The sequence below is a fragment of the Pongo pygmaeus genome, chromosome 19, assembly GCF_028885625.2.
Source record: "Pongo pygmaeus isolate AG05252 chromosome 19, NHGRI_mPonPyg2-v2.0_pri, whole genome shotgun sequence".
Classification (NCBI taxonomy): Eukaryota; Metazoa; Chordata; class Mammalia; order Primates; family Hominidae; genus Pongo; species Pongo pygmaeus.
Genome location: NC_072392.2, coordinates 78,599,510 through 78,624,315, shown reverse-complemented (window position 1 = coordinate 78,624,315; position 24,806 = coordinate 78,599,510). Strand labels below are relative to the sequence as shown.

The following is a 24,806-nucleotide window of genomic DNA, read 5'->3' as shown; positions in this document are numbered from 1 at the left end:
CTGAGGTGGGAGGATCACCTGAGCCCAGGGAGGTCGAGCCTAGTGAACCGTGATTGCACCACTGTACCCCAGCCTGGGTGACAGAGTGAGACCCTGTTTCAAAAAAATAAAAATGAACCTGTAAGCTACTCACCTGGAATACTGGGTTTTGAATAGTTAGCTCTCATTCTTTTTTTTGTTTTCTTTTTTTCTTTTTTTTTCTTTTAGCTCACAAAAGAAGTTCCAGGATATAACTTTGACAACAAACTCATCCTGGCATTATGTGTGATCATTACATGAATGAAATTGTTTGCGATTTTCCACTTCATTTGGGTAAAGACAATAATTAATTCAGGTTTTCAGAATGCAGTCCTGTCTTTGTGTGGATTCAGAGCTCACAAACTGAAAACCAAAGCCACTTTCCCACCTGCTACTACTTGACGTACTTCTTCAGTCATTTAAGGCTGAGGTGTATGCTTTGTTCTTTTACTGCAGTGTATATTTCAGGATTTTTAAAGGATCCTCGCTTCCAGATCTCTGTGAATTGAAACCAAGTTAATCCCACTAGACTATTTTAAGAAGTCGATATAATAGCAAAATTTCTCCCGTCCAAAACTATGTCAACAATTGGATGTACTCACCAAGTCACCCTTACTCTGCCACTAATTTATTTCCTTGTTGCTGAAATGATGAGAGAGGTGTAATCTCCACCCTCACGGAGTTGTCATCACCCTGGAGAGGAAGGAGAGAGCCAAAAGAGAGAAGTATTGTCTTGTAGACTTATTAGATTTACACAGTATCGTCCTCCAGTGTGTAAGGCGTTGTCTAAACAGGTCCAGTTAAAGCACTACAGAGTAGCCATCTTTTAAAAAAATTGTTGGCCACATTTTGAAGTTCACAGGAGAGGGGAACGTCTCATACTACAGCCCTCCTGAGCCTAGACCCTCTGTGAGATGTGTCACCATTTCTTGGACACCATGTGAGACATTCCCCCTCAGATTAGAGATGCTCAACCTGCATCAACTTATCTACAGCCTACATCTGTAGGCTACTCTGGGGCAAGTCCTGTTTACAGTGCCCATTCCTGGAGCTTGCCTCTGTTTGTCTTTTGTTCGATTACATGATGTATTACTTTTCCCAACAGGCCAGTGCTAGCATATTGGAAGAGTGATTTAATAAGCTGGCAACCTTGACGCTATGCTACCAGTCCAACCTTACTTGCCTCATTTACCATTTCCATTATTGTGGCAGCCCTCCATTCCAGCCAGAGCAGCCCCTCACCATATCCCAGTCACACCACCCGCATTTCTGCTTTTGTCTGTGTGTTTGTCCATCTAAAATGCCCTTATTTCACTCTGCCTGTGGGAGTCCTATGAATCTCTCAAAAGCCAACTCAAGTTCATCTTTCTTCTTGACACCTTCCCTGAATATTCCAGCCCTGCTGAGCCTAGTCCCTTTGTGAGATTTGTCACCATTTCTTAGACACCACACGAGAGACTTCAGAGGCTGGAGTGGGAGGATTGCTTGAGCCTGGGAGGTCCTCAAAGGGCTCCTAGACTGGGGGGAGGGCTGGACATCTGAATACATCCTGAGGAGACAGTGTGGAATGGCATGGTGGCAGTGGAGCCAGCCGTGGTTCTGCTCTTGGTCGACTGGAAAGGAGTAGGTGTAAGGGATGGTTTAGAAGAAGGGAAGTGGAAGAAAAGTTTTCTGAGCTGACAAGAGGAAGGAAAGGCCTTCTAGACAGGACATTACAAAGGCAGAGAAGCCCTAAGCAGAGTGAGCACCAGACTCCACAAGTTAAGGGCTCAGTCACACAGGACCACCCCCACGTCAGACCCCAGATGGAAGGCCAAGCATCACCTATGCATCTGACCAACTGGCTATAAATTGGAGGTCCCCACAACTCCCTCCTCAGGTTTGAACATTTGCTAGAATAGCTCATGGAACCCGGGAAAACAGTTTTCTTACTATTGCTGATTTATTACAAACGATATTTTAAAGGACACAAATGAACAGCCAGATGAAGAGATACACAGGGTGAGGTCTGGAAGGGTCCTTGTGGAGTTGGGGTGCACCACTCTCCCGGAACATGGATGTGTTCGCCAACCTGGAAGCTCTCCAAGTCCTGTCTTTTTAGGATTATTCTGGAGGCTTTGTCACGTAGGCATGATCAAGCTTCAGCTCCACTCCCCACCCCAGAGGATGGGGAATTGGGCTGATAGTACAATGCTTCCAACCATAGTTAGGTCTTTTTGGTGACCAGTCTCCAAATAAGGAGCCCACCAAGAGTCACCTCATGAGAACAAAGGATGCTTCTATCACCCAGAAAATTCCAAGGGATTTAGGAGCTCTGTATCAGGAACCAGGTTTAAGGACCAAATGTTAGAACAAAAGATGTGCAACCATAAAAAAACAGCGAGATCATGTCTTTCACAGGAACACGGATGGAGCTAGAGGCCATTATCTTCAGCAAACTAAGACAGGAACAGAAAACCAAATACTGCATGTTCTTATAAGTGGGAGCAAAATGATGAGAACTCATAAACAATAGACACTGGGCCCTACCTGAGGGTGGAGGGTGGGAGGAGCGAGAGGAGCAGAAAATACTATTGGGTACTAGGCTTAGTACCTGGGTGATGAAATAATCTGTACAGCAAGCCCCCATGACACAAGTTTAGCTATATAACAAACGTGCATATGTACCCCCTAATCTAAAAGAAAAGTTTAAAAAGGAAAAAACACCTAGGAGAAAAGAAAAATGATAACAACAAAAAAAGAAGACAGTGCTCTTAGCACCATCATTCAGGAATTTCCAACGGTTTTAGGAGCTTTGTGTTAGGAACTGTGGGCAGAGACCAAATATATATTTCTTATGTTACAGTACCCCAGATAGGAAAACAGAAATTACTCTAGATATTTCAAACAAAAAAGGGTTGTATGTAGGCAATTAGTGCTTATCACTGGAGGGGCTAGAGGTGGTGAAGGTTGTGGGGATGGGGTTGCACCACTGGCTTTCAGGCTACTTTACCACAGCTGATTTCCGGAGGATGGAAGAAGTCAGGAAACTTGGGAAACTGCTGCTGAGGTCCTTGCAGCCCCACGGTCCCCAGGCTGGTGACTGGTGGGGGAGTATGGAGTCCAGCTGACCACCAGAGCCTGCACACCTGCTGCTACGGAGGAGGAAAGGATGACTTCTACCTCCTTTCCACATTCCAAATTCCATGTGACTACATTTTATTGGCAGCACCCCACTGGCAAGCGAGCCTTGATGTGTGCTTCCTGGGCTTCTGGCACCTCACAGAAAGGGGTGAAATGAGTGTCATGAGCAGCCACCACTCTGCATCACACCTCCACGTCCAGGCGTGCTGGAGAGCCCCACTTATACTTGGAGGTGTCCTGGCACCTTACTCACTTTTGGTAGGTGTTTGGGTGTCCGAGGCTTTGCAAAAGAAGAAGGCGTGGAGTCTACGGTGGAGTCACATGGTGGAGACCTAGCTAAGTCAGAGGCCTGGAGAGGTGTCACTCTAGCTGGGCAGCAGGTGACACACAATCATGCCCTGAGTTGATTGGAGAAACACTTGGAATTGATTCAGAGTTTTTTCTGGAATGTTTTCACTGGAATGAAAGCTGAGTGGTCTGCAGGCCATATAGTATTGGAGAAAACATAGCCCTCATTGAAAAAGGCTGCCAGAGAAAAGGTATCCACAGGGAAATTCAGGAGTTTTGTTTGTTTTTTCTTTTGAGATGGAGTTTTGCTCTTGTTGCTCAATCTGGAATGCAATGGCACGATCTCAGCTCACTGCATCCTCTGCCTCCTGGGTTCGAGCAAGTTTGCCTCAGCCTCCCTAGTAGCTGGGGTTACAGGCATGCACCACCATGCCTGGCTAATTTTTGTATTTTTAGTAGAGACAGGGTTTCACCATGTTGGTCAGGCTGGTCTCGAACTCCTGACCTCAGGTAGTCCACCCGCCCTGGCCTCCCAAAGGGCTGGGATTACAGGTGCGAGCTACCATGCCTGGCTTGTTTTGGCTTTTGGGGTTTTTTGTTTTTTGGATACAGTCTCACTCTGTCACCTAGGCTGGAGTGCAGTAGCGTGATCTCGGTTGACCGCAACCTTGCCTTCCGGGTTCAAGTGATTCTGCCTCAGCCTCCCGAATAGCTGTGATTACAGGCGCCTATCACCACGCCCGGCCAATTTTTATTTTTTTCTAAAATCAGTTTCACCATGTTGGCCAGGCTAGTCCTGAACTCCTGACCTCAAGTGATCTGCTCACCTTGGCCTCCCAAAGTGCTGGGATTACAGGCATGAGTCACTGTGCCCCGCCAGGAAATTCAATTTCTGAAAATACACCTGTGGATCTCTAGCCTTGAACATCCTTGGATGCTGCTTTAAATGACTGATCCTCGATGCCTTCCTTCTAACTCACACTCCCCTACATCAATCTCCCAGAAAAAGGGACCTCTTTTATTCTTTTTTTTTTTTTTTTTTTCCCCCAGAGATGGGCCTCACTTTTTTGCCCAGGCTGGTTTTGAACTCCTGGCCTCAAGTGATCCTCCCGCCTTGGTCTCTCAAGGTACTGGGATTACAGGTGGGAGTCCTCGCGCACGGCAAAGCCTATATTAAGCCCTTTTATGCTCACTCGGCGGTACTGCAGAGAGGGGAGGGAGGAAGCAGAGGTGCCTTGGCATCTTCAGCTGGAGGTGGGCAGGGCGCTGAGGGTGGGAGAGGCCGGGCGCCGGGGGATGGGAGGCAGGACCGCACCTTCACAGGGACGCTGCCACCCTACCCCGGAGGTCAGGGCCTCTCGCCCAGCTCTGGCTCTGAGGTCCTAGAGGGAGGGAGATGCTGTTGCGACTCAGAAGATTGGGGGAGGGCCACCCCCATTCGAGAAGAGTGAAAATCCTGAACCTGAAGAAGTGGAACCGGTTGGAGCCGAGGCTTTGGAGGATGGCGTTCGGAAGAGGGTCTGGCGCCGCCCTGTGGACTGTTCGGGCTCGCAGGGCTGAAGGCTCTGAAGACTGAGACCTGTGAACCATGGGCTCCATGCGGATGGGGGCTACAGCCCCCGCCGGAGCCCCCACCCTAGCCCTGGACTTCTCCACTGGCTTAGGACATGAGAGCTCAATAAGCTCCTTATTTAACGCACTGTTGTATCAGGTTCCTGTGGGAGCCACTGGCTCTATAGCCTAATAAAGGAGCGGGTGCACGCATTGGATTGGTGAGCTACCGCCACAGCAATGCGTCCTAATCAACCATCCTAAACGGCGGCTGGAACAAGGTTCTGGCAGGCCTGTGCTTGGGCTTGAACGCTGGACCAGCCGCTGCGCTCTGTGGCTCCCTGTAGGTCTGCGGATTGGCCAGGGGGCTCCGTTCCTTTTGGGCGGAGACTGAAGAAGCGGCTGCACCAGAGAAGGCCCTCTGGGTGAAGGTGGGAGCGCACGGGGCCCGCGGAACCACCTAAAGCGACTTCAGACGTGGACTCGGAACTGGCAGCCTTTCGTTTCTGCTTCATTCCATGGCCAGAGCAAGCCACGTGGGCAAACCCAAAGCCAGGGGGCAGGAAAGTACCCTCCACCCACAACGAAACCATGGCAAGCGGTGGGTGCAGGTAGGGCCAATAGTCTATCCCGGTGAGTGAGGAGAACTGCTTTGGGGGTTGCACAACCTGGGTGTGCTTTTACAGTAGTGCCTGTCACTATGAAGACTCCACCATGGGTCGCCATCAGGTCAGGGACCCTGACAAGGCAAGAACTGCATCTTCCTCTGCACACAGCTCTGCTCCCTTCCCCGCCATACCTAACACCAAGCCCAGCCCTGAGGAATGACTCAGCAATATTACTGAGAGCATTTTAGTCCATTCCTTCATTACCCTCATGTGACTTGTTATGAAATATAGACTGACTTCCTGAAGATCAGCACATAGTGCTAAGTATTTGGCTTGTAATCTGTAGACTCTGCCATTTGGAGCTGGGATCTGTCCCCAGATCTGTCAGACACCAAATCCCGCATCTACTGCCACCCAAAGGGACCTCCAGAAGAAAGGGGTTATACAGGGTCAAACACCAAGGCAGGTTAGTGAAATTTCTCTAGAGGCCATTTAAAGCTGGAGTCTCACCACCTGAATTGTCCTCAGAGGAAGGCTGTCTAGGACACAAACCTAGTCAGGGGTCCACATGGACTTAAGGACAATTTTTTTTTTTTTTTTTTTTTTTTTTTTGAGACAGTCTCATTCTGTCGTCAAGGCTCGAGTGCAGTGGTGTGAACTCAGCTCACTGCAAGTATTAACCTCCTGGGCTCAGGTGATCCTCCCACCTCAGCCTCTCGAGTAGCAGGGACCACAGGCTCGTGCCACCATGCCCAATTAATTTTCTTTTAAATTTTTTGTAGAGATGAGGTCTCCCCATTTTGCTCAGTCTAATCTTGAACTCCTGGACTCAAACGATCCTCCTGCCTCTGCTCCTCAAAGTCCTGGGACTACAGGTGTGAGCCAACACACCTGGCCTCTTAAGAATAATTTTAAAAACAATGAGGTTCACCGTCAGAGCCCCTGCTGCTCTACCAAGTCCCTTGGCCCCTCTCAACAGGGCAAAAGCAAGATGAGCCCCAAATGTTCTGCTTAATGACCACCTTTCCCAGGAGACTTTGCTCTTTAAAGGAGAACCACTTAGAGATATGAGCAACCTTAAAGAATGCCACCAGCACTAGTGAATGCCAGGCATGGGCCACGTGGGTGGAGAGTATATTTTAGGGCAGTCACTCATGGTAAATTATTTCCGCCAGCCCCCAAAAGTGACTATTCAATGTCCAACTATGTCAGGCCCAGGCTGATAAAAGTAGAGGCATGAGGAACCTAGGGTTGTTTTGAAGTGCCTTGGTTATGGTATATGTGGAAGATTTTAGAGCTTGTAAAAAGTGATGACCCATGGCCCCCCAGGCTGGGTCTGGGATTGCCTTTGTGGATTACAAGAGGATATTATGCAGCAGTTTTTAAAAATGAGGTAGACTGGGAAAATCTATCTCCATGATACATAGGTGCTGTTAAGGGAACAAAGCAAGATTTAGTAGGGCGTGTATAGTATGCTACTGTGCTCTGTGCATTATCTGTACAGAACTGTGAGGTCTGATACAGTAGCCACTAGCCACATATGGCTATTTACATATAAATTTAGGTTGGGCCTGGTGGCTCATGCCTGTAATCCCAGCACTTTGGGAGGCCAAGTGGGAGGATAGCTTGAGGCCAATAGTTCAAGACCACCCTGGGCAACATAGTGAAACCCCTTTTCTACAAAAAATTTATTTATTTTTATTTTTTTTGAGACGGGTCTCACTCTGTCACCCAGGCTGGAGTGCAGTGGCACAGTCTCAGCTTATTACAACATCTGCCTCCTGGGTTCAAGTGATTCTCGTGCCTCAGCCTCCAAGTAGCTGGGACTACAGGCACGTACCACCATACCCAGCAAATTTTTGTATTTTTGGTAGAGACAAGGTTTTTTGCCATGTTGGCCAGCCTGGTCTTGAACTCCTGACCTCAGGTGATCTGCCCGCCTCAGCCTCCCAAAGTGCTGAGATTACAGGCATGAACCACTGCGCCCAGGCAAAAAATTTAAAATTGTAAAAATCAGCCAAACATGGTGGCATGCATCTGTAGTCCCAGCAACTTAGGAGGCTGAGGTGGGAGGATTTCTTGAGCCCAGGAGGTCAAGGTTGCAGTGAGCTATGACTGCACCACCGCACTCCAGCCTGGACAACAGTGAGGCCCTGTCTCAAAAAATAAATAAATAAGAGTTTGAGGCCATGTTCAGACACCGCTGCAGTCCAGTCTGGTAAACAGAGCAAGACGCTGAGTCTTTAAAAAAAAAAAAATTTTTTTTTAAAGTCAGCTCCTAAGACACACTAGCCACATGTCAAGTGCTCAACTGCCCCGTGTGGCTAATGGCTACCAAACTGGGCAGCACAGGCAACTGTTTTCATCATTGAAGTTCTGTTGGACAAGAATACCTCTGGAAGCACACATGAGAAACTGGTAATGGTGGTTGCCTTCAGGGAGGGAAACAGAGGGTGCAGGGCTGTATGCCCTTTTGTACCTCTTGAATTTCATATCATGTGTTTGTACTAGGTGTTTACAAATTATTTTAAAAACAAACTGGGAATTAGGAATCCCCATATGGAATAACTGCAGTGGGACACTGATTCCCAAAAAATTACTTTGCAATTTGCCTAAAACAAATTAAGCTAATAGCTATTATGATTTCATATTTAATATTTTTTCACAGCTTAGAGTTTTTTAGCTCCTGTTGCTATCTCTCTGCTCTTATGAGCTCACAGGGTGACAAAGTGAATTAGTAAGTAGCAGGAAAACATTAAAGGAAAAATTCCTGGGCAACATGGCAAAACCCCGGCTCTACAGAAAATACAAAACATTAGCCAGGCATGGTGGCATGCGCCTGTGGTCTTAGAGACTTGGGAGGCTGAGGTGGGAGGATCACTTGAGCTTGGAAGGCGGTAACTCAATCCCAGCAGAATCCCAGGGAGCGAAGGTGGCTCATCTCAAAAGAAAAACAAGAAGGAAATTCTATTACCAGAAGACAAAGGGATGAAATGAGGGATGGAGAATCAAAGACTGAAGCTACTAGGGTTTGTTTTTATTAATATTTAATTTTCTCAGAGGCGAGGGTCTCACTATGTTGCCCAGGCTGGTCTTGAACTCCTGGCCTCAAGCAATCCTCCTGCCTGAGCCTTCCGAGTTGTTGGGATTACAGATGTGAGCCACTGCATCCAACTTTAGTTCTTGTTTGTTTGGTTGGTTTTGTTTTGTTTTTTTGACAGAGTTTTGCTGTGCCACCCAGGCTGGAGTGCAGTGACTCAGCCTCGGCTCACTGCAGCCTTGACCTTCTGGCCTCAAGTGATCCTCCCGCCTCAGCGCCACCCCCCACTGCCCTCCAATATCTGGGACTACAGGTGCGCGTGACAGCGCACAGCTAATTTTTAAATTTTTTGTAGAGATCGGGTTTCGCTATGTGGCTCAGGTTGGTCTCCAACTCCTGGACTAAGCGATCTGCCTGCCTTGGCCTCCCAAAGTGTGAGCCGCCGCACCCACCCATTGAACATTGAAGCTAGACTGGGCAAACCCTTAAGCCTAAACCAGTAACAGTTTTTCACAAGTTCATAAATGTTGCTGTGGTTAATAACACACAAATTCATTTAAAAGCACGTGTGTCCGCATGGTAATTTTTGGTCCTTATTTTTATTTTTCAGTTAATGGATATTAAAGATACAACGTTTTTTTCTTTTTTTTGAGACAGGGTCTCACTCTGTCACCCAGGCTGGAGTGCAGTGGCATGATCAGAGATCATTGCAACCTCCACCTCCTGGGTTCAAGAGATTCTCCTCCCTCAGCTTCCTGAGTAGCTGGGATTGCAGGTATGTGCAACCACACCTGGCTAATTTTTGTACTTTTTGTAGAGATAGGGTTTTACCATGTTGTTCAGGCTGGTCTTGAACTCCTGAGCTCAAGTGATCCACCTGCCTTGGCCTCCCAAACTGCTGGGATTACACACGTAAGCCACCACGCCCAGCCTAAAGATATAACTTCTATCATGAGGAGGTCCAAGAACTATTCTCTTTTTCTTTTTTTAATGTTAGAAAGGGATTCTTAACTGAGTATGTGCTGCAGCAAAGGGAGGGGAAATTAAGCAAGAAGAGAAGGGAGCCAAGAAATAAAGGCCCCAACCCAGGAAGCACTTAAGCAAAGTTCCAGGATGACCACATGTGACAAGTTTAGGGGATGACTTGAGCACATGGAGGACAGAACTTGGAGAGGGCACTGTGGGCATGGGCCCCACCTGCTCCGCCAGAGCACTAGAAGAGAACGAGGGCACGATAATGGCAGATGGCACTGAAAGAAAAGGAGAGAGCATGAGGCACCCTTGGGGGAAGCAGGCATCATCAGAGTGTATTTTATTTTTATTTTATTATATTTTGAGATGGAGTCTCTGTTGCCCAGGCTGGAGTGCAGTGGCATGATCTCGGCTCACTGCAACCTCCGCCTCCCAGGTTCAAGTGATTCTCTGCCTCACCCTCCCAAGTAGCTGGGACTACAGGGGGGCACCACCACACCCAGCTAATTTTTGTATTTTTAGTAGAGATGGGGTTTCTCCATGTTGGCCAGGTTGGTCTTGAACTCCCGACCTCAGGTGATCTGCCCACCTTGGCTTCCCAAAGTGCTGGGATTACAGGCATGAGCCACCGTGCCTGACCTCACAGCACATTATTAAGCTCTGTGGTGAATACTATTTATATAGTCACAATTCTGTAAACACGGTTAATTTTCTACAAATTGTGGCATAACCAAACCTCAAGAATGGACAGGGCTGGGGTGTGAAAGAGCTAAGTCCTTGCCTGGTTTACTAGGAAGGCAACAGACAGTGTCTAAAACTATGAGACAGCTGGGCGCGGTGGCTCACGCCTGTAATCCCAGCACTTTGGGAGGCCAAGGCGGGTGGATCACATGAGGTCAGGAGTTTGAGATCAGCCTTGACAACATGGTGAAACCCCGTGTCTACTAAAAATACAAAATCAGCTGGGCGTGGTGGCACATGCCTGTAATCCCAGCTAGTAGGGAGGCTGAGGCAGGAGCATTGCTTGAACCCAGGAGGCGGAGGTTGCAGTGAGCCAAGATGGCGCCACTGCACTCCAGCCTGGGTGACAGAGCGAGACTGTGTCTCAAAAAAATAATAAAATACAAACAATGAGACGTGCAGGAGATGTGGGGAGAAGCACCAGAAGATTCCGCTGAAAGCCTGCTCCCCAGAAGGGTGGGAACAGTGGGGACAATGAACTGCTGTTGTTCGTTATGTTTCATCCCCATTCCGTTTCATTTTATTGAATTGTAAACTGTGTGTATAACAACACTTTTTAATCAATTTTTTTAAAAAGAGAGAGTGGAAAGAAACAGCTTCCTACAACAGAACTGAAGAGCACACCAGTGATTCCAGTGTCCAGAGAGGAGGGTGCATTAACGCTAGTTTTATGATTTCAATCAGATGCCAAGCAAGAATATATCTGGGGTTCAGACAAGAAAGGCTCTCATTCAAGTGCTTACAAGAGCAATGGAAGGCAAGGACCTGCCCAATTGGCAGGGTGAAAAAATTAGCCAGAACTAGAATAGTAACAGCTGTTCATCTTTGAGCACTTACTACAGGCCAGAACTTGTATTAAGGATATCATCTTTTTCTTTTCTTTCTTTCTTTCTTTTTTTTTTTTTTTTGTTGTTGTTTTGGAACAAAGTCTCACTCTGTCATGTAGGCTGCAGTGCAGTGGCGCAATCTCAGCTCACTGCAACCTCAGCCTCCCAGGTTCAAGCGATTCTTGTGCTCCAGCCTCACAAGTACCTGGGACTACAGGCATGAACCACCACGCCTGGCTAATTTTTGTATCTTTGGTAGAGATGGGGTTTCACCATGTTAGCCAGACTGGTTTCAAACTCCTGGCCTCAAGTAATCCACCCACCTCAGCCTCCAAAATTATGGGATTACAGGCGTGAGCCACTGTGCCCAGCCAGGATATCATATTTAATCCTCACATCAACTGACATTAGCCCCTATTTACAGATGAGGAACTGAGGCTCAGAGAGGTTTTGGCACTTGCCTGAGGTCACACACTCTGGGCTCTCTGCTTGGGGCTGAGGGCCAAGGGGTGTTGTGACTTACTTCTCTTTCCTGAATATCAATAAAATTCAATTTAGAAATTTCTGTCTTCAGTGCTATCTCAAGGGGCCTGTGAAAAATGCTGACTCGGTGGCAGCTGTCAGCTATCTTAGCCCCATACTCATTGGGTTGCCCTGGGCCCCACACTGTTTTAAGGAAGTCCCAGCAAACAATATGGGATAGAGGTGAGATTCAAACCTAAGCAGCCCTGGCTCTAAAACCCACTGAACAAAGCTGAAACTAGAATCAGAAAGAACTAGGTAAGAACCCTACTTTAGCACTTACTACTTCTGTGGCTGTGGCCCCCCCAAGTTACTTAACCTCTTTTTTTTTTTTTTTCTTTTTTTAGAGATGAAGTCTCGCTCTGTCACCAGGCTGGAGTGCAGTGGCTTGATATCGGCTCACTGCAACCTCTGCCTCCTGGGTTCAAGCGATTCTCCTGCTTCAGCCTCTCGAGTAGCTGGGACTACAGATGCGTGCTACCACGCCCAGCTAATTCTTTGTATTTTTAGTAGAGACAGGGTTTCACCATGTTGGCCAGGATGGTCTGGATCTCTTGATCTCATGATCCACCCACCTCAGCCTCCCAAAGTGCTGGGATTACAGGCGTGAGCCACCACGCCTGGCCACTTAACCTCTTTTAAGCCTATTTTCTCATCCATGCAATGGAGATAATGGCAGCACCCGCCTTTCAGGTGGCTGGTAAGGAATATAAGGTGAACACAGGTGCCTATGTGGGTTCCTCCATTTTCCATAAATGTTAATTCCCTTACCCCTCATCTCCTAGGTTAGTCCCGGAGGACAGACTTGAACTTTGAAAACAGAAAGTAACTGCCAAAAGGGATTATTTAGGGCACAGATTCCCCCCTTTCATTATCCTTTAGGTCCTCAGTGATGAGGGCAGGGGACAGGAGAGGTGGGGTCAAGCCCAAATTCTTGGACCTCATCCTAGAGTGACTCTTTAGGGTTAGTGTGGGGCTTAGGAATCTGCATTTTGGACCTGTCCCCAGGGCATTCTGATGCCTGCAGTTCTCCTGTCTGGCTTTGAATAACTCTGGGTAGTGCTTTAAATCTAAGCTGACAGACCAGTGGGATGTGAACCATCCTTGCAAATGGTTTGAGCCCTTCCTGCACTGGCCTCCAACTTTGCCTTGCTCAATCTTCAGCTCCCCTTCCATTCTGGCCCTCTCCCCTTACCCTTTCCTTTTTCACTTCCTTTTATTTTTATATTTTATTATTATTAAAAAAAATTTTTTTTTGAGACAGGATCTCACTCTGTCGCCCAGGCTGGAGTGCAATGGCATTATCTTGGCTCACGGCAATCTCTGCCTCCCGGGTTCAAGCAGTTCTCATACTCAGCCTCCCTAGTAGCTGGGAATACAGACGCACACAACGACACCTGGCTAATTTTTGTATTTTTAGTAGAGATGGGGTTTCACCATGTTGGCCAGGCTGGTCTCGAACTCCTGACCTCAAGTGATCCACCCGCCTCGGCCACCCAAAGTGCTGGGATTACAGGCATGACCCACCGCACCCAGCCTCCTTTTTCACTTCCAACTTCCTCCCCACCTCTGGGTGCACCCTCCCCTGAGCTCAGCCTGTATTCCTATCTGCTGGCCACTTACCAGCCAGTCCCTTCACCTGTGATGCCCTTTACTCACCTAGAAAGCTCATATCAAAATTCACCTCCTCCAGGATACCTCTCGAGTTCTCCTCTCTGGTCCCTTGGCCCTTTGCAGGTACCTTTTTTCTTGTGCAAGTCACATGATAATGTAAGGGTTTTTTAATCCCATCCGGAGCCTGCCTGCTGGGCTTATGGTCCATTTGTGGAAACATGCATTTCCCTCTCCTCCACCCCCCTCCTTCATGATCCATGCTTTAAGAGCTTCCCCAAGGCATGCAGAGCAAGCTGAGAAGAGGTAGACAAGCCTGCAGACCTTTCAAAGAAGCGGGGTGGCTTGGGAAGTAAGAGAAGTCCTGGAGATAGGGGCTCCTAAAAAGCAGACAAGAGATTACCGAGGGGTTCCCCACAGCTCCAGCACACAGCAGCTGCACAAAAATGCAGTGGAATTACTGAGGGACATGTGCTTGATGGGGGACAGGGAATGCTTGTGTCAAGCCACCAAGGATCATGCTGTGCCAGTTGTATACTATCCTTTTGCCAAGGTGAAAGGATTTCCCTACTAAATCCCTTACTTTCCACTTTGTTTAAAATGAGTTTAACACCAAGAGAATAGTTTGTCTCTATGTCCTTATTTCTAATCTTCCTGCTCAACCATGAACTGCACTAAACACACTCAGACCCATCTAGTCTAAAATTGAGAAGGGGAGGTTCTCACTCCTGGAGAGAGAATTACTGAAAGGGCGGCCCTCATACAGCTCAGGGTCATACCCCCAAGTGCTGGTTTTATACTTGAAAGCAGACAGTGGGACTCTGACCTTTGCAGAGATAGGAGGGACACCTTCCTACCCAAAGAAGCCAAAAGAGCACAGGACGCCCAGGCCGAGGGCAGTGAAGCTTGCTTCCAAGAACTGGCCCATTTCCCAGCCAACCCCTGTGCCCACTTAGGACTGGCATGTAGCAGTACCTCCCCTCATCTACACTCAGGCCCTAGGCTCCCAATTGACCAAAGCCTGCAAGTATAAAGTGTCCAGAGCATGGGTCCCTGCGAACACTCCCTGCCCTGCTCTTCACTAGCTGTGGTCACCACTTATGACATTTTGTTCCGAGTTCATCTGAAAGAGAAATGTCACTTTTGCATTAGAAAGACGACATACAGGCCAGGTGTGGTGGTTCATGCCTGTAATCCCAGCACTTTGGGAGGCCGAGTCAGGAGGATCGCCTGAGGCCAGGAGTTGGAGACCAGGCTAGGCAACACAGAGAGACCCCTGTCTCTACAAAATAAATAAATTTTTAAAAAATGAAAAAATTAGCTGGGCGTGGTGGTACATGCCTGTAGTCCCAGCTACTTGAAGGCTGAAGTGGGAGAACCACTTAGTCTGTGAGGTCAAAGCTGTGGTGAGCCGTGATCGTGCCACAGCACCCCAGTCTGGGCGACAGAGTGAGATCTTGTCTCAAAAACAGAAACAGGAAGAAAGAAATCCTCTACACGGGCTAGAAGAGAATAACCAGGCCCCTAAGCTTCAAGCCAGGCGGTGCTAATGGGCGAGTTACACACGGGAGATTGCCCAAGGGGACTTCAAGGCGTTCCCTTGGGATAAAGTCTGGTCAAAACAACTATGTTTATCCTGAAAGCGCAAGGCGGAGGCTCCAACTTGGGCCCGGGCTCCGCCCCACGGGCTGCACTGCTGCCCTCGGGGAGGCAAAGATAGGCCAGGCGTTATTAGTCCCACTCACAAGTGGGAACTCTTCAACTGAGGGAGGCGAAGTGACAGCCCCAATGTTGCACAGATGGTTCTGAGGCCAAACGAGGTCAGGAACCCAGAAGCCAGGATCTAGTTTGACGCAGACCTGCGGGAGGCGGGCAGTAACGAATGCGTTCTCCCTGACACCGGTGCCTTCGCCTCTCTGCGCCCGGCAGGCGCCCACAGTTCCCCAGCCTCCAAGACCTCGCTTCTTGCCCCGGGGCTCAGCTCCCAGGGACTTCCGGGAGCAGCTGGCCCCGCCCCCAAGGCTCCTTCGGGCAGCGCGATTGGTGCCGCGGGCCGGGGGCAGGGCCGGAGCGCCGAGCCAACGTGATGGCGTCAGGGGCCGGGGCCCCGCTTCCTGTTGTCAGTGGCCGAGAGACCGCATCGTCGGCTCGGAGGCTGAGGGGCTGCAGCGGCCGGGAGCGCCCCTCGCCTCGCTTCTCGCCCCGCTTGGTGAGTTAGGGGGTCAAGATGCGAGGAGGGCCGCGGAGGGGTGGCAGGGCTGAGGCGCGAACGGGCGGTGGGCCTCCCGCTCCCTCCGCGATTCCCAGCCCCTGGTTACCCTGAGACTGCCCGGCTTCAGAGCCATCAGCCCTGCCTAGCCCGCGCCCGCCCCACTCCGACCCAGCCTTCCCCCTGCACCGCCGCTGTGGCCCGGTCCCCTCCGTCTGTCCAGCCCCCAGCCCGCGCACGCATCCCCTCACCAGCGGTCTTGCTTAAATGCAGCTTCTCTCGTGACCCCACTTTACCCCAGTTCCAACCCCGATCTCGGCCACGTCCGTTCGCCCCGCCCTGACACACCTCATCCTCTCTGCGCACCCCTCTGGTAATCCCGATGCTCCGCGCTCACCTCCCAGAGATCCACCATTCAGGTTTCCCCTTTTCTGTCTCAGCTTTCTTATCCCAGTCACCCCCATCCCCTGTCCAGCTCCCCAAGATCTGCTCATCCCAAACATTCTACCTCTGCCCTCTCATCTAAGACCCACCCCCAAAGTAGGTGCCCTGTTGAGCTCACCGCTTTCTTCTGGATAACTCCGATCTCAGCCTTATTCCAAGTCTTAACTGTGTCTTCTCGTCCTTAGTCTCCTAGCCACTGTATACCTTCCTTTGCGTCTCCTGCCGTACTGAGGACAACCCATCCCTAAGTCTTTGCTAAACTGTCCCGAACTCTTGCTGCCTCCTTTCCGACCACCCTCACCCAATCTTGTTAAAAATGACATCTCCATGTCCTTTCACCCCCGCTGGCCCACCGCAACTCTTCACCCCAACTCTGCGTCCATTCCTTCCCTCGACTCAACTCCCATTCAACCTGAAAACTTAGTGCAGAGTCGCCTGCCAACTCCACCAGCTGCCCCTCAACAGCCAAATGTAGGTGCTCACTCAGACCCGCAGTTAGAGACTGAGCAGCATGATTGGCGGGTGCAGGGCCTCAGGTGGTAAATAAGGGTGGAGGAGCAGTGGGCTCTCCCCAACTCTTGGGTCGGCCGGGGTTTTTCCTGGCATCTGGTCTCCTGTACCTGTCCTCAGGGATTGTGTTTCTGGCATTCATATTAAATGAGTTGTGCTGGCTGCTGGAATGGTAGGTATCATTCAAATATCTGGAAGGTGAGAGATGGCCACTCACTCAGCTCACTGATGGAAGCTGTCACTTCCTTCTGGCTGGTGTTCTGGCCCTGGAGAGCCTCTGAGAAGTTCTGTGTGGTGTTGGCTGTGGTCACAGAATATTGTTCATCTTCCTTTTCCTGTCATTTGTAAGGGCCTGTCCCTGCCAGAGCTGATGGCAGATCAATCCTGATGCTGAATTCAGGGGATATGATGGGTGCCAGAGGCAATGTTACCTGTTGTGAAGAGTATAGGTGAGTAGGTCCTGGGGAGGCTGAGGCCTAGGTGGGTACAGAGGCTCTTGAATCGCTTTCTTTTCTTGTAAATGCTGGATCGTTGACTTTTGGCCATTTGGGTTCCATGAACACAGGGAACCATGATATCTCAGAGTAGCTGAGGCAGAAGGACATTCCAGAGGCACCCAAGTCCCATGCTCAGCGTTTAGTTTCCTGGGGGCTTTTGGTACACATTTTCTCTGAATCCTGAGGACCCGGCATCAGATGGGTGGGCCATTTGATTACAGGTTTTTTTTTCTTTCTTTTTTTTTTTTTCGACGGAGGTTACTCTTGTTGCCCAGGCTGGAGTGCAGTGGCACGATCTCGGCTCACCGCAACCTCTGCCTCCCAGGTTCAAGCGATTCTCCTGCCTCAGTCTCCCGAGTAGCTGGGATTACAGGCATACACCACCATGCCCAGCTAGTTTTGTATTTTTAGTAGAGATGGGGGTTTCTCTGTGTTGATCAGGCTGGTCTCCAACTCCTGACCTCAGGTGATCCACCCACCTCGGCCTCCCAAAGTGCTGGGATTACAGGCGTGAGCTGCCGCGCCTGGCTGATTGCAGTTTTAAAGGGCCCCAAAGAACATTGTCTCTGCTTGCCATTTATAGTCGTATTCCTTTGAAAAGTGAATGCTGTTTACCTTCAATGTCCTCCCATTAATATGCCGTATATTTAAGTTGTTTTCAGCCTTATTGGCAGCTTGGCTTAATGACAGGAGCTCCACAGTTGCCCCAGCACTTAAGAGTTATATACCCCCACTTTCCACAGTGTATGAAGTGGAGGTACTTGCCCTGTGCCTTGTTTTTATTTTATTAATCAATTCATTCAACAGCTTATTTTTTGAGCGCCAGTGTGTGCCAAGCACTGTTCTAGGTACTAGAAATACAATGGTGAATGGGTCAGGCAATGGTCCTGTTTTCATTCATTCAGAGTTTGGTCCTTGTTAGAATCCTCTGGGATATGGGACAAGAATACAGGGAAGCTGGGTGATATTGGATGGAAGGAAGGAGGGAGAAAAGAAAGATAGCCAGTGTTCACTGACTCCACAATTCTGCCCTCATCCACTAGCCCTGAGTCTGGGAATCACAGGCTAGAAGTTTCTCACCCTTCATCTGGTATTTAATTGCTTCAAAGCTCCAACCCCCACCATCCCACCCATCACAGAAATCCAACTTTCCTCAGGTGGACAGAGGTGCAGTTTCCTCAGTCAGCACTCACATGCCTGAAAGATCAGCTGCCTTTCTGAATCAGAGGATAACTTTGTCATTCTTTTCCAATTGAAAAAACATGACTCATCAATTGGTACAGCAGTTGGATGGCTTAAAGCCAGGCTGTGGCTCTGAACAGCCAGTTACACAATTCAGCCAGTGGAGAGAAGGCCGTGGGGAGTGGCTGAGGAGTCCCTCAAGAGAAGAGGTTGCTGTTCACTGATGGTGGAGTGTTTTGAGAGTGGTGAAACCAGGTTATCCCTTTCTTCTTTTAACGTAAGTCTCATCCAAGTCATTCTCTTTTTTTGCTTCCTTGATCTCTGGAGGAAGTGAAATTGGACATATAGAGAAGGCCAGGCAGCATAATGCAGGAAACCAACTGGAACTGTTCCTTCCTAACTATGTTGGAACATTTAAGAAAGTATAGCTCTGAGACTTTAGGAGCATTGGTAGGACCTGGGCTCAGCTGGTTGGGGCTATAAACCTGACTGGCAGAACTATTTCTTGTTGGTTTTAGACCTTCTGTAACGAAATGGAGCTTCCGAGTACCTCTAAAGAAGAAGTAATAGTTTGCCTGAATTTGAGCCAAAGACCTGAGGCCTTTTGTTCCAGGGAAAGATGCAGGAGTTGGGACGAAGAAACCAGAGAGTTCTGTCCCTTACCCAAGGCCAATTGCTACTGAGCCTCAGTTTTGTCCTCTGTAAAACAGGGATAATCACTCTGTCACGGGATTGCTGTAAGAATTAAATGAGGTTAGAGAGGGACATCGGAGAAGCTTGCTTTCTGCACTCTGGAGAGCTATGTGAGGGTGAATGAATACACAGGGTGGCAGTAGACTTGGTGTGGTTTGGGGCTTCCTAAATGGCACCAGTCACCTTTCCCCTGCTAAGCTTTCACCAGTCATGTTCAAGAGCCCTTTGGTACTGTTGCCCAGCTTTGCCTTACTCCCTTCAGGTAGGTCTCCTTGAAGCCACACCTCTCTTCACTTTGGTTCTTTGTGTCAATGAAGAGCGTTTTGAGGACAGAAAGTGGAACCAGTTCCATAGGATGGTAGATTCAGAATCTGGGCCACCAGGGTGGGTGACGCAGTGCTGTCCCCACAGTCAAGAGACACAAAGCCTCCTTCCGATTCCCGCCATGGGTTCTTATGTCACTGACCATCTGAGCCCTGCCTCCCTGAGCATGATGGAACAGATGCGGATAGGTGGGGTGCTATGGCTGCCTACAAACAGAGGTGTCCTGCATTGTGGCCGGAACCCCAGAGACCCAGTCCTATCTTGTGAATTTTCAAGTGGCTCTTCTGCTGGATTTCTCTGAGCTCTTGTCAGTCATTTTGTGGCATTTCTGACTCTGTTTTAGGCCAAGTGACCCTTTTCTTGTCTGGCCCTGTCTCTCTTAGCTTCAGTTTATTATTATTAATTTTTTTTTTTTTTTTGAGATGGAGTCTCGCTCTGTCGCCCAAGCTGGGGTGCAGTGGCACGATCTCGGCTCAATGCAAGCTCTGCCTCCTGGGTCCACGCCATTCTCCTGCCTCAGCCTCCCGAGTAGCTGGGACTACCACGCCCGGCTAATTTTTTTGTATTTTTAGTAGAGATGGGGTTTCACCATGTTAGCCAGGATGGTCTCGATCTCCTGACCTCGTGATCCACCCGCCTCGGCCTCCCAAAGTGCTGGGATTACAGGCGTGAGCCACCGCGCCCAGCCAGCTTCAGTTTATTATTTATTTATTTATTTATTTTGAGACATAAATAATTTATTTATTTATTTATTCTTGCTTTGCTGCCCCAGCTGGAGTGCAGTGGCACGATCTCGACTCACTGCAAACTCCGCCTCCTGGGTTCAAGTGGTTCTCCTGCCTCAGCCGGTATGGTAGCTGGTATTACAGGCATGGGCCACCATGCCCGGCTAATTTTTGTTTTTTTTTTAAATTAGAGACAGGGTTTCACCATGTTGGCCAGGCTGGTCTCAAACTCCTGACCTCAAGTGATCCTCCTGCCTCAGCCTCCCAAAGTGCTGGGATTACAGGTGTGGGCCACGGCACTTGGCCTATTTTGTTTTCTTAGCATACTGTTACTTGGCCAGAGCACTCACTTACCAATGGCCTGCTCCTCCCAGTGAATACTCTGTGAATACTCTATTACTCTCAGCTAATTAGTTAATGAGGTCTTAATGGGCCTGGGCTATAATTCAAATTACTGGGTCTAAGTCCTTAGGGTCCCCGCCCTGTAGCTGGTTAAGGGAAGGGCAACTTTGGGGCTTTGGGTTCTGTCTAGAAGGGTGGGCCTGAGGGCCTCAGGCCACTGGAAATTGTGGATTGGGATTGGAGCCCAGGGTTTCGGAGCCAGAGAAGCTGGACGTGGCCTGCTGAGCTGCAAAAGGGTAGCCTTGATGGAGCCTGACCTCAAGACCAGGCCTGTTTCTGGAAGTGACCCTAGATGCAGAGTCACTGCAGCATACAACCCCCTTTTCCTGTCACCCCGTGGCCAGAATGTGGAACTGGTCTCCGGAGGAGGGCCCTGAGAATCCCTGGGTAGCTGGGAGCAGACTATGGTGAAGGGTGAGGCAGTCAGATGGGGCTGTAGTCAGGACTGAGGGCTCTTCTGGCCATCTGCAGCACCCGGCCTGTTACTGGGTCTGCAGGAACCATCCTCCATACACGCCTGCTTCCTCCTGAGGGGCCTGACTTAGGGAGGTTGGCTCTGGGTCCTAACTCCCTGTGTCCTGTTTGCCCTCTGCTATCCCCAGAAGCCAGAGATCCAATCAGAGCACCTTCCACCATTTAGGGCCAGCCTGCCTGTCTGCTTTCCAAACCTCATGCTGCTCCAGGGCTGTCCAGGAAACCTTTCCTGCCACACTGGCCTTAATGTTCTCCTGCACCCCCTGTTCCCGGCCCCCAGTGAAAGGGTCTTCCCAGACCACCCCTGGAATCCTAGCTCTGAGGTGATGGCACTGTTGATGAAAAAGCCAAACTCTGTTAAATATTCGAAGAGGTTTATTCTGAGCCAAATGTGAGGGCCATGACCCATGACATAGTCCTGGGAGGTCCTGAGAACATGTGCCCAAGGTGATTGGGGTACAGCTTGATTTTTATCCAAGTTACAGGCAGAAGTTACAGGCAAAGACATAAATTAATACATGTAAGGTATACATTGGTGGGGACAGGGTAAGGTGGATGAAAACATTTCCTGGTTGGCAATTGGCTGAAAAGGTTAAACTTTGCCTAAAGAGTTAAAGTCAGCAGAAGAAAAGCTTGGGGTTAAGATAAGGTGGGTTGTGAAAGCCAAGGTTCATGTTAAGTAGATGAAGCCTTCAAAAGAATAGATGGTAAATGTCTCTAAGGTGTCAGACTCTTAGTTAAATCTCCCCTAACTCAGGAAAAGACCTAGAAAGGGAAGGGAATCTCTGCAGGATATAAATTTTCCCCACAAGAGATGGCTTTGCAGGGCCATTCCAAACTATGTCAAAAATATACTTGGGGGTAAGATACTTTGATTTCCTTAGGGCCTGTCATCTCCCATGTGATGTTAGACCAGCGTCAGGTTGGAGTTGGTGTCTTAACTGCTGAGAGTCTGTTCTGTCAGTCTTAGGATTCTGTTTTAATGTTAACAGAATCGGTTATGTCTAAGCTGGTCGGTTGTGTCTAAGCTCCAAAAGGGAAAGGCCAGGATGAGGCATGGCCCACGCCCCACTTCCTGTCATGGCCTGAACTCAGTTTTCAGTTTTTTCGAAATCCCTTTGGCCAAGAGGGGGTTCATTCAGGCAGTTGGGGGGCTTAGAATTTTATTTTTGGTTTACAGCACTCACTCAGGAGTCCGGTTTTCCTAGGGCTGGGGTTTGCTTCCTCCTGGGGGCTGGTGGTGGAGTCAGGCTGCTTATCAGCCCTAGGACCTCAGGAACTTCCTTGACCTGGGTCAGCTGCCATTTCCTTATCTGTCAAGTGGAGACAATAAAACAGAACTCCTAGCGCTATAAATTAGGCAATATATGTAAAGAGAATCGAGCCCATTTAACTTTTCTTGGTTTTGTTAACTTTGTGTGGCGATTGTTTGAGAGCCGAGACAGCCATCACCTTTCCCGGTGTTCCCCTGATGCTCAGCCAGGAGTTGGCTAGAGATTTGTTTATGTGTGAATGTGCCTGCCTGGTCCAGGTCTGTCCAAGTTGCTGTGGTGGGGCCAAGCCAGTCAGCAGTCCCCTCAGGCTCAGGCTGAAGTCCCCACCCCACCCCACCCCACCCCACCCCACCCCACCCCACCCACTCCCAGGAGGAAGCCAGCAGCCCTGAGGGATTTAACCACTCACTGACTTCAACTCTTCCTGCATACTCATTTAGGCGATGACATTCTTGGTCTGTAAGTTTAGCTGGCCACATCCACTGGGATGACAGATACCAAGTACAACATATCAGGTACAGGTACATATCAGGCCCTGTGACAGGCATTTACAAATTCTCCATCTAAGAGGTCTGAGCATGCCTACCTGGTTAGTGGCAAACTGCGATGAGACCTCGTGGTCGTCCCGGTTAGAGAAGTCCCCCTGTCTGTGCTGCTCAAGCCAGACCCTCAAAGCCCAAATGAGGAGCAGAAGTGTAGCAAGGGAGCCCTTTCCTTTTGAAGCCATTCCAGTTGTACTTTTTACTGCTGAGCTGCCAGACGTTGGACTGGGACAGTAGTGAGGGGTGGGGGCAGGGTGTTGCAGGACCCAGTACCTGAATGTGATGTGTAAGCCTGTGAGCCTCTGCTTCCTGGTCCCAGTGGGTTCCTGCCACCTTCAGCTGCAGCCTCCCTCTCGAACCTGCAGCTCCGTATCTGAATCAGCGTGTTGTTCCCTGCCTACAGATTTCGATCCTACAGGGCCTTGGCTTTCTGGGCAGCATTTGATGTGAAGCGCCCTTACCACCCACTCCTTGGGGTGGACCCACCCCTGGCACCCAGGACTCCTTGCCTCCCAAGTACTGAGCCCCCTGGGCTTTCCTTCCTTGTTTCTTTCCTTCAAATCTATTATCAGTTTTTACTTTTGTGTTCTTCAAAGGCCTTTTTGGTTGCAGTTTGAGTAAGAGAGGCTGACCTCCTACTGCTTGCTGGGAATGGACTCTGGCTGGGGGAAAGTTGCCTGCCCATTCATCTGGCTGCCATCTGTCTCTTCAGGTGTCATGTGATTCTCTGAGGGAGCAGCTGCGTGAGTGGAGATGCTTTCAGTGGTGGAGGATGGACTGGACCCCCAGGCTGCCATCCCGGTAGGTGGGCGAGGGAGGATCAAGGGCGGGGAAGGGCTGCAGGGGACAGTCGTATCATCAGCTTGCCTCACTTCAAGCTGTCCTTTCGAGTCCAACGCCTTAACCACTCGGCCATCACAGCCCGCTAGACCCTGTCCTTTCTAGATCACCTTATTGGTGATAAGATGGAGATTTATGAAAAGCAGTGGGAATTTAAGATCAGTAACCTGAAGACCAAGGATTTCCATTCAGCCCTTCAGCCCTCTGCCCTTAGGCCATGATTTGGTCACAGTCTGATCAAAGCACTGAATGGGTGGGAAACAGATATTCCCAGGCACTGGTTTGTTGTTTCAGTAATGGGGGTAAATTGGTAACTTACATGTATCTGAACACTTACCATTTTCTAGGATATTCTAAATGTAATTATTTGTGAGCAGTTCACTGGAGCCCCCTAGGACCTTTTCTTAGACAGCCCTTTGCACCCTCCTGGGCTATCTTGGGTACTCTGGATGGAGCTCTCTGTTCTCTTGGAGAGGCAGGAAGTCAGGTAGCTTTGGGGCTGGTCCCTTAGCAGCATCCTGAGATGGCTTTCGGGGAGAAGCCAGGATTTCCCTTTCCTCCCCACTGCTGCTTCCCAGCTCAGAGAACTCTCTGCTTGAAAGAAACTGTAGCCCTCAGAGACATGCCTTTCCCCGTCCTGGCCACAGGAGAGTCCAGCTCTACCTGTTTCCCAGCTGGCTTTCATGCAGAGGCTCTTCCCTCCCCTCTGCACTCCCACTCTCCCACCCCCAGTGCCTGCCGAATCCCACCCCAGGACCCTCCAGAGCTAGGGCAGAACCCTGGCCAACTCAGCCTTCTAACAACAGCTGCACAAACTGACTCCATGAGGGTATGCCTTTCTTGAGGGTATGCCTTATTTCTCCCTGTATACCCTAACCCAACACCTAGTTAGGTGTTCAATTGAACAAAGTATGTATGTACTTTTAAAATATAATATACTAATAACATCTTGCGTTTAAAAGAACATTTAAAATTAGACTATTTCAAGATTAAAAACTTTTGAGCCTCAAAGGATACTATCAAGAAAATGAAAAGACAACCCACAGAATGGGAGAAAATACTTGCAAATCAAATATCTGATAAGGGTCTGGTATCCAGAACATATAAAGAACACTTATAACTCAACAATAAAAAGACAGATAATCCAGTTATAAAATGGGTAAAGGATTTGAATAGACACTTCTCCAAAGAAGATACACACATGGCCAATAAAGATGGTTGTTATCATTAGACATCAGGGAAATGTGCATCGAAACCACAGTGAGATACTACTTCACGTCCCCTAGTATGTCTGTAATAAAAAAGGCAATAACTAGTGCTGGCAAAAGTGTGGAGAGATTGGAACTCATATATTGCTGGTGGGAATGTAAAATAGTGCAGCCACTTTGG

General features: G+C 49.1%; 3 protein-coding genes across 11 annotated transcripts in view; 2 read left to right on the top strand and 1 right to left on the bottom strand.

The window, feature by feature from the left end:
• Positions 1-11,729, top strand: part of LOC129017897 (leucine-rich repeat-containing protein 37A3-like) — a 32,974-nt gene extending 21,245 nt beyond the window's left edge. Inside the window, 1 exon segment of the mRNA XM_054458811.2 lies at positions 208-11,729. Coding sequence (XP_054314786.1) covers positions 208-279 — 72 coding nt within the window. The 3' untranslated portion in view covers positions 280-11,729.
• On the bottom strand, positions 5,241-5,573 carry LOC129017898 (uncharacterized protein FAM215A-like). Its single transcript, XM_054458812.1, has one exon. The coding sequence runs from the start codon at positions 5,571-5,573 to the stop codon at positions 5,241-5,243; it is 333 nt and encodes a 110-aa protein (XP_054314787.1).
• A 312-nt stretch (positions 11,730-12,041) lies between the features above and the next one.
• The window catches only part of PLEKHM1 (pleckstrin homology and RUN domain containing M1), a 57,916-nt gene continuing 45,151 nt past the window's right edge, over positions 12,042-24,806 (top strand). For 2 of the 9 annotated variants that reach the window (XM_054457453.2, XM_054457450.2), the window contains exons 1-3: positions 15,373-15,510; positions 16,814-16,913; positions 23,290-23,378. In XM_054457453.2, coding sequence (XP_054313428.2) covers positions 23,350-23,378 — 29 coding nt within the window. In that variant the 5' untranslated portion in view covers positions 15,373-15,510; positions 16,814-16,913; positions 23,290-23,349. The other 7 variants (XM_063656793.1, XM_063656791.1, XM_054457452.2 and 4 more) reach the window with 7 other exon arrangements.